The following is a 9,999-nucleotide window of genomic DNA, read 5'->3' on the forward strand; positions in this document are numbered from 1 at the left end:
AGGCTGTTTTTGCAATTATCTTCTGTCACATCAATTAATCGGCACAGAATTCAGCATTTTAAATAATAATTAATTAGAATATGTTAAATAAGGTGATTAACTTCCCCTGATGATGCAAGCAAAGTTGCTTCTCTTGATCGTTCAACAATCATATTTGATTTCTATAAAGTACACTAGAATCGCTCAGCACCAAGAGGCTACACCGTGCAGAATTTTAGCTGTGCTGGCAACTTCATTCGTAATTCAATCTTCTGGTTCACAGGCCGCATAACAAGGGATTTCTTGCTTATTTTAAGGGGGCAGGTTTAAGAAGGCAAGTTGTTACAAACACAAAGGAAGTTGATTTCTACTTCGTAAGGGATGCAAATAAAAAATTTAAGATCTGTGCCGTATAATTTGTCAGTATTTTGCATTTGACTGTTGATTGGCAAGGAGACAATCAAGCGCGCGGCGATGCATGGATCCCCTAGCGCAGATCTTGCTTGGACCTGTCAAAAAACGCACCATCAGCTTATGTTACTAAAGGGCGAAAACTCATTCCTGCGCATTCTTGCGGAGAGTTAATTCCTTTATGTATCGAATGTAGCACTATGGGGCTGGCAAACATCCAATTTTTAATCAACAAAGTGTGCAATTGTAGACACAGACGACTGAGAAAACAATGTTTTACTGAACATTTATAGAGGTCAAATGGTTGCAAAATGATTTTAAGGTATTTGTCATTTCTCTCAATGACATAAAATAATTTATTTCGTGATAATTGGGGGAACAGCATCCACCGTTATTTGTTAAGGATCAACTTATGTGTAAACCTTATGATACCTCAAAGATGAAAAATGGTTAAAACAAAATAAACTACTAGCATTGTAATGAACAACTAAGTGCTGCACTTACTGTATTTTAGGTCGTATCAAACTACCTTATTCTCAGTCTGGCAATGGCTGATCTCCTCGTTGCGGTCGTTGTCATGCCTCTCAGTCTTGTGCATGAAGTCTCCAAGGTGTGGTGGCTTGGTGAGTCCATTGTACGTATTTTGACCCTCCAAACTCGACCACCTCGCCCCTCCACCTACGCTCCCAATAAATTAGTCGAGCACTCACAGTTGGAAATTGTCAAAGTTTATCGAGTTTTATTCAACGAAATTGTGGACTTTATTATACTCTTAAGAAAGAGTTAGTTACCATCAGTTGGCAAAAATCTAGTAAATCAGATATGAAATCTAAAGATGTAACCAATGTTTATTGAAAATTTTTCTCTATGCTAGAAAATCCGGTGTTTTTGATAAATCCTGTAACTGATACCGCTAGTACCCAGCATTTAATGGATAAACAAACCATTGCAAGTATAAAAATTCCGTGTTCTTTTCTTTCGAGGTTCCATGGGAGCATCACCTATTTGTCCTTGGCTTAAAAAAGTTACAAATTTTTTTTGTAAATTCCATTTAACAACCAGGTTGATTCGTTTCATTGGATAAGCTACTCATGCAGTACATTTGAAAAGAAACGCAGAGGCGAAACATGATTGACGTCCAACAAATACCATTTGCAAATCGTTGTGCAGTTATGTCGCCAACCCTCTTTAAAAATCCAAGTGATGAGGAAGCAGGAATTGTAGTTCGTCAGAAATATGTCCGCCTGCAAAGAGCTTTTTTTTCCTTAATTCCAGGCTGGGTGTGTAGACAGTTTTTGCGATTCTTCATGTTACTAGACGGACATGCAAGAAGTGATCCGTTAATTAGACTGACGCCTGGCCATATGCCCTCTTGGTCGTAAAAGTTGTTTTACTACATTGTTTTACAATTAATTAACTTGCAATCTAGGCTATTGGCAGTGAAGTCACAGATTAACTAATAGGTATTACCCCGAGAAATGTTATTTTTCCACTAATCTTTTAGTTATTTGAGTAGCCATACAAAGTAAGAAATGCTACCAGATTAGCCCAATCATTAGAGTGCACAACTCATTATTCCTTCCTAAAAAGGTAAAGAATATAATTCCTTCTTAGGAATCGTAAATACTGATGAGAGTTGGGCGAAATAGCACTCCGCTATACAAGCTAATTTTCCCTATTATTTCCTTTCACCATGTAGCTGCACATACAAAGAGATATTTTAAAGGGGGAAGGTGCTGATAAGAGTAGGGTGTCCAAGTTCTTTAAACACAGGAAATGAGTAGTCAACGAATGCTCGCTGATGACACATTTCCCGCCAGAGACAAATATTGCGTTGGGCCCAGTCGTCTTATATTGCTTCCTATTTTAATTCCTTGTTAGCGTTCGCCTATTTTTTAAAATAACTTAACAGTATGTTTTAGTCATTTACTTGGTGTAGTATTGCGGTGGTTCCGTCCTATGCCTGACTCTATTTCAAAGCTGTGAAAAATCCCTAGGCCACTTTTTTACTCTCAAGAGGATTCAGCAAGATACCTCCGAAATTCACCGGTAACGGCAAACAAAAGCGTTGATTTCCTTTACGTTAGAAGTGATTTTTCACTTGTACCACTTTTATGTACGGGCCAGTGTGTAAGACTGCGTACTTACCGCGACCAATGTTTGCGAACTGAACGGCCACTTTGGGATGAAATCCCAGTAACTTTCATGATAACATTCAAAGAGAAGTTGGTGGATAGTGCATGGACATATTAATGTGGAGTTAAATTGAAGTGTTATTGAGAAATGCAAATAAATCGCTCAGAATTGTGGTGGGGTTAAGGTTGCTTCGCCCTAATGAATCAGTGACGCAAAACTCAACATTTTACGAGAACCGAAACCAATCTTTGTTGTTAGAACGACGTTTAATTCAGATTTAAACTTCTTTTTGCCGATTTTGAAAGCAAACCCACTTTAATAAGGGTGCTCATATTTCACGATTGCGGTTATTTTTTGGCTGTTTTGAAAAGCTGCTAGACGATTTCTCAAAATGAGGCACGCACGTTATAAATAATACAACGTTATTTATTTTTCGTCAAAAACACGCTCAGAGGGGATTACTGCATAACAACCTAGTTCAGGCTTGTTTTTCTTAAATAATGAAATATTTAAGGATAGGCATTAGACGTCTGTTGGATTCGGTGACACTTTGGATTAACTGCATTCATCCAAATATTAAGTCGGAGAAAACCAAAGAAATGTTTCCGATTATTTGCAACTTCCATGCGGACTGCTCCCCTTTGGAGACTCACATAAGTTCAAGTGTTATAGAGCTACTTCAATCAGCATATCCAAACAAATAAAACATGGTAGAAAACGCACTTGAGTAACTTACTGACAAATTTAAGTCGCCAGGACTAGTAATTGTAACTTTAGTGTTCACATATTTAAACATTAAAGAAGGACTTCTTCTACTTTTTGGGGGAAACTCTAACTATGTGCAGTATTCGAGCCACTAAGTTACATGAAACGTCGCTTCCTGCTTCCTGAGGATTCGAGAGTTAACAATACCTCTTTAATTGAATATACAGACACATTCATATTTCGCCCAGAAACCCGACAGTCTAACTAGTACTCATGTCGCGTTTTGAATGAATAAACCTTAAAGATCTTTCAAAATATGCAGAAAGACCTTTCAGTTCACGTAGAAACAAGCCTCTTTAAGAGGGTGAGAGGTTTTGTTGCTTAACGTTGGCGGAAGGGGTGGTTAGCCTCCTGGGTCTCAAAAATGGTTCAAGTGTAACACTGTGCATCTTCGGCATTCGCCTTCAACACCAAACTAGGAGCGGAGCGTTGTCAAAAGATGATTGATCTCAATGACTGTTTACTATCACTCCAGTCTTCATTTGGCAAAGGCAGCGCCGAAATTAATGACCTTATTGCAGGAACTTTTAAATCCCCTTGTCTACCCCTGAGTTTGGAATAGTCTTCATATTTCTAGCTCAACCCTCCTTAAGTGTAGCAAAACGCATTTCTAATCCCTTTTTTTCTTATTTATCTTTCCGCATTGTTTTCAGCTTTTGAACAAACTCAATCTGACGCCAAAGCCTGTAAAGTATCTGTCAGACGTCAAAATTAGCGCTTGACGTGTAATTTAAGTGCTTATAACAAACCAAATACATTTAATTGCAATGGAAAGATTAGCCATGTCAAATCGTACGTGGCTGGGAAAAAACATTAGAGTAGACGTATCGAATCCTGATTTTTGCAAGTTGTACACCATTTGAGAAAAGAAATTTTTTCCGATCTAATATTTACCACTTTAGTTGTTTTATCCACAGTTCTTTTAATAGCCTCTTGCGGGGTTTGTTGATCCCTCTCCTCCGTCTAACACTTCCAGATTTTGCCTCTTACAGTGGCGAAATTTGTTAAAATGATGTACATATTTCAGTACACCTTAGAAACATGAGGATAAAATTACTTTGGCTGCTGTGTTTAGGGAAAAATGAATTTAATGATAGTTCATTTCATATTTTGCTGCAAGATAAAACGGGAATCATCCTAGGAGTCTGTTTTATAACTGCCGGTCAATTTCAAATGAGCTATAGCTAGAAATTGTCCTTTGTTTCAAATCCATTTTTGCATTATCATTTTGTGGCAAGGTTATGGTAGAATGCTTTCAAAGAAAATAGTAAATAGGAAGCTTTCGCGCACTATTACTAACCCCTGCGAAGAATAAAGACCCTAATTCAGCTTGTTTTATAACGTAGGGCTAGCACTTTGCGATCTGTGGATATGCACGGATGTGCTCTTGTGTACAGTCTCCACCCTCCACCTGTGTGCCATTGCAATAGAACGCTGTCTAGCGGTGAGCAGCCTCGCCTATCTGCGACACCGCTCGGCCACCTTCGTGCTAATCATGGTGAGCATTTGCTGGATCCTCGCCACCATGGTCAGTCTACCTGCGCGCTTTCACGCCAGGCGCCAGCTCGAAATCCCCAACGTTGTTTACGAGGGCATTTGCGAGATCAACATGGGAGAGGGCTACACGATCTACTCCAACCTACTCGCTTTCGATTTGCCTATGGTCTTCATCGTCCTAATGTATGCTCGCATCTACTTCACTGCTCGTCGTCATATTAGGAAGAAACATTTTGTCAAATACCAAACCAATTCGACCACCATAAAGGGCAACAGTTATCAGTCGGCTACCTCTGCTGAAAATCCGGAAAGCCACCGTTATTGCTGTTACTGCTGTGGCTACGTCATGGAGACAAGATTTCACAAGGGCAGGACAATGTTCAACGTGGATTCTACCCAGTGCTCAGGATTCCAATGTTCTAGCTCCTCCGATAAAAGGATGGTAGCCACGGACCCCCCTGAAACCGTTGTTGCAGCAGCGGTGACGGCCATGCGTATGGCTGCGACCATGATTAGCACCACAAAGGAACCCGGGTGGGGGACCTACGAATCCGAAAGCTCAGACAGTGAGGGGACATTTAATTTGATCTCCTTTAACTCTTTAAAGAATCCAAATTATGATGATGAGTCCCAATTCTATGCAAGTAGGCAAATGAATTGCCAGCCCTTGACATATGATATTCTGCGCAGTCTGCAGAAGCAAAAAGAGCTGGGTTCTAACCGAGAAGTAATAGCATCTCCATCGGGTAAAGAACTGGTGCGTGAGCTTTCTAGCTACACAAATTGTTCCTCCATTCTGTATGCAGATGAAAATTCCAAACCCAATTCCCTTTCCTCTAGTATGTACTCCTCAATGATACACACCTCCGACTCGAGGGAGGTAGAGAACGGAAACACTACTGAAGAGCCTCAACTACGCAACTTTGTTCCTCTGTGCATTTACTACAAAAAACAGAGACAACAACGTTGGTTAGCACAAGGAAGGATTTTTAATAAGAAGGCTAGTGAAGTTATGAAGAATTTGTCGGTAAACGAGTCAGATTCAGGTATAAAGCCCGAGGAGGAGCGCTACCTGCGAGAGCGTCTAGAGCAAAGGCGCGAACGAAAAACGGTGCGAACATTGGCTATAATTACAGGTTGCTTTGTCCTTTGCTGGCTCCCCTTCAACATTCATGCGCTGCTATCACCATTCTTTGGACGAATTCATCCAATTGGTGTCTCAGTGCTACTCTGGCTAGGATACCTTAATTCCCTCCTAAACCCCATCATTTACACCATCTTTTCAAAGGATTTTCGCAGTGCCTTCCGAAGAATTATTTGCCAAGGTCCGCGGTTAAAGTGTTTCCGCTGAGCAACCTTGTCCCCACAACTCTGTCACTGTCCCTCCTTCTCCTCCTTTTCTTGATTCTAAAACTTGGGCAAATGTGCGCTGGAGCTCGTGAATCCCTGGTTGAAGAAAATTGACTGCAACGGTGACTTTAATCCTTCCTTATCTCCATGTTTTACTCATGCATAAACCATCTTTTTTGTAAACCAGAGAGAGCCCAATTGTGCTATATTTGATCAATTTTGAGATCCGTGGTTATTTTATCAATAAAACTACCAAAATGTATTTTCTTTTTTCCTGTAAGACCTTTTGGATTATTCCTGGATTGAGGATAATTTCCTACGAATGTGCCACCTCTTTCCTTACTTTGAATAGCGTTTTACCATTGCTTTTGCCCTTTTCAATCAGAGATGACTTAACGATTGTCCACTAATCTATCGCAAATAAATGTGTTTCCACAAAATTAATGAATTGTGATTTCGGACTTGTGCATTAAATGAAGGTAAAAGTGAGGTAAGGTAATTTGGAAAAACATACGAATGGACCCCACCTATGTTTGAATTGTCGGTAAAGCGGGAGGAAATATCATAAAAAAGCGTGGACTTACAGAACAGCAAATATCGGCCCATTGCTCTCAGTCAGTCCTGTCCCCGGGGTTTTAGCAAGTCGTTCGCAGAGCTTCGTCAGTGAAATAATCCCCGTGGGACCTCATCCTACAGCCAAAAGGCAATGCAATGGCAGCTGTCGACCAAGTCCTGATCGACGGCATCATAAGCAAAATGCAAAGGTGCACAATTATACTAAAGCATTTAAAATGTCTAAAAGTGGTGTGTTTTAAAGTCAAAATACTCCTCTCGTTAGCACTAGAATAAAAGCGGTCCCTGACACCAAATCCAGTAGAAATCCGTAATACATTCATTTTTTTCACCTTTGATAAACGCCTTTTTATCCTTAAAACAATAATCTTAATAATTGTTCCGAAATTTTTTTACAGAACAGATATTGCAAATGTTTCCGGCTCAGTAAAAATTAACATTAGAATGCTAAGCGGTCATGAAAGTGTATTTTAAGGCGACAGCGAATAAAATCAGGAGGTCTCGGTTGAAATGCAGGAGTCCGAGAGGTGAAGAAATCGAGTTGTGCGCCTTAGCAATGATTTTCACCGTAGAACATACCTGACCTTATTCACTTCCGACAATTTGAGAATGTGGTCAAAATAATGCGTAAAGGGCCAACAAAGACGTGACCTTCAATGCCCTCCGAAAAGGTGACACACGATTCAAATCCCCAAGTTGCAATCCAATCCAAACCATCTTTAAGCATTTTGGTGTGAGATATAAAAGCCAAAAATTAATTTGTAGGTACTGGGATTCACGAAATTATTAACGCATAATTTTTTCGCCCTTAACATGCTGCTATACACGGAAAAGGGAAGTTATGGCAATTATAACTCCAAATTTTGCACGAATAGCATTTTTTAATGGCTTCTCCATGAATGGTCCGATAGGCACGGTTTTGAACGCACCCAATTCTTTTAACAAAACAGCATTCCACGACGCCCGCTTTTCTTACGCTAACATTTTCGCTTTAGTCTGCTATTTTAGGCTAACTGAAGATATAGGGAAAGTGTAAAAATTGACCAAATCATGCACGGAAGATTGGAAAACAGGGTTTATCATTGTGATCATTATGGCTGTAGATTTCACTAAAGTAGACCATGTAGATACAAATGAATGGAGTCAGCTGCTGTTACTACTACCTCCATGATTTCTGACGAATTCAACCCCCCGGTGTTGTGCTCATAGTGCCTGCCGGATTCACAAGCGGAAAAAAGGAAGCATCTGGGGCACCCGGGCTACCTTAAACGAAAAATTCACTAGCAGTTGGGTAAGAAGATAACAGTTTTCCTTTTCTCATACCTTGAGTTAAAAAAGCGATGTGACTTGATTGGATTAACTGAGGCAATACCCATCACCCGAGAATTGTATAATTACACATTATTTGGTAAAAATATAAAACTGTATAAATATAGATTCATTTTGAATGGGATAACAAACTCATTTGGTTATCATTTTGCACAGCATTTTTTTTCTCGGGATTACTATAATTGAAGCTTTTTTAGACTGAAGTGAAATTCTGTTTGGTTTTGGAATGGATTTGGGAGCCACCAAGGCTGCATGCACTTCATGTGGCTGGTGTCAGCAGCACTCTCTTTACCCCCAAAGGTTTCAAACGCATTGTCCAACAGGTACGGGGTTTACTCAAAAACGAGTAGAAAGCCGTCTTTTTCTGAACGGTGCTACAGGGCTTTCGAATTCCTACAAAATTATAACCTTTCAAAAGCTGTACATAAGCACACAAGCCTTATAAAGTGTCCTAGTATCTTTTTTAGTTGAATAGGATGTTATTAGTATTTACACCATTAAATATGCTACACATAAGGGGTTCTGTTGGAGTAGCTAAAATTGCAGCAAAAGTCATCGAGGTTACGTTCCTATCAGCCAAGGAAGGTTAAATCAAAAGAGGTCCTCCAAGTCTTATTTTGGCATTTATGGGTCTTTAAAGGAAATAGAAGAATAATTACCTATAAAAACAGCCAATGTTTTAGTTTATTACATTTGTTGGAAAGATAAAACAGTTAGTTCTGATGGCATTTTTTTTGCCTCTCTCTATTCACATCTGTTCAAAAAGAGTTGATCCACCTGGCTAGCACCAATAAAAATATTTTTTTCGAAGGCCTACCAACTTTTAAGTAGGCTACAGTTAGTTGTAGGGTCGAATAAACGCTTAATTTTTCGACACTTTCATTACAGACTACCCTAGGTGTTATCAAAAATACCATTTTTAGGTGCTTGTCTTCAAAAAATAGAACAAATAGTTAGTTGACAGGGAGGCATTCTATATACTGAATCTTAAAATTGGTAAGAATAAATCACATCTTGTTCAGTCCCTTAAAATGACTCTGTACCTCCATAAGACATGTCTGTATTAGAGTGTACAGTCGCTTTGTCGATTAGGTGATTCATTATCTTGCCAATTTTTCTATTCAAATGAAATGCATAAACAAAATTGCAACGAGCGTCACATTCTAAGGTCCGACTCCCAGGGATGCCGTTACTTGTGTCCGCGAAAGTCCTGTGCCTTCCTTCGCCTTCAGAGCTGATCATGTTAACTCCACCAGACCGTATAAAAATCATTTTAATTTGCATTTTGAATTATGCTTCAAATACAGAAAAGCAGTGCTCGCATTTACAGTGATAACTTAATACCACTCAATTCTGCTTTACCTTCAAGCCGTATGCCCGTATGTCTTCCCAAAGACCAAAAGCTAGTTTAAAAAGAACAAAAATATCCAAAATTTCGTTTGGTATGAAAAACAGTGTCACAAATCGAACTCTTTGCTGGAAAAGGCACTCTGTTACCTTACGGAAGAGCAGACTGGAGCTTCTCTTTTAAAAGGTATGGGCAAATTATTTATACCTTAATTGGTCATATTTGTCTGATTCACTTGCTTACCTAGAAACCCTGTCACTCGAAGTGGAAGGAGCTGACGCTGGTTGGGTCGAAATGTTTGCGTTCTGACTCATATAACTTTGAATGGGAGAAGAGAGTCGTTGAAGCTCAACTTTTGTTTAAAGCATGGACCATCTCAGGAAGCGAGATTTCGCTTAACCATAACCTTGATATTTTGTGCATTTAGAGGTATCAGCGGTGATTGCCGCTGGGATGGTCTGGGGGAGTTTAGTTAGAAAATCAGAAATTCGAACAAATTAACTTAATGCCTCCAAGTTTTACTAATTGTCTGTTTGAGGTCGAATTCCAAAATCCCGCATCAATGTATTATTGCCAAAAACCCAATTTTTTCAGACTTTTCAACTTTTATA

At 39.4% G+C, this 9,999-nt stretch overlaps 1 protein-coding gene across 1 annotated transcript; it reads left to right on the plus strand. All coding sequences in view use genetic code 11, as the record gives it.

The window, feature by feature from the left end:
• Positions 1-937: 937 nt before the first annotated feature.
• EGR_06442 (5-hydroxytryptamine receptor) lies at positions 938-6,139 on the plus strand (the record flags this gene model as incomplete). The annotated part of the gene is made up of 3 exons (XM_024495691.1): positions 938-1,172; positions 4,638-5,204; positions 5,829-6,139. The coding sequence occupies 3 exons, from the start codon at positions 938-940 to the stop codon at positions 6,137-6,139; spliced, it is 1,113 nt and encodes a 370-aa protein (XP_024349852.1).
• Positions 6,140-9,999: the final 3,860 nt, after the last annotated feature.

This window comes from Echinococcus granulosus (genome assembly GCF_000524195.1).
Source record: "Echinococcus granulosus chromosome Unknown EG_S00057, whole genome shotgun sequence".
NCBI lineage: Eukaryota > Metazoa > Platyhelminthes > Cestoda > Cyclophyllidea > Taeniidae > Echinococcus > Echinococcus granulosus.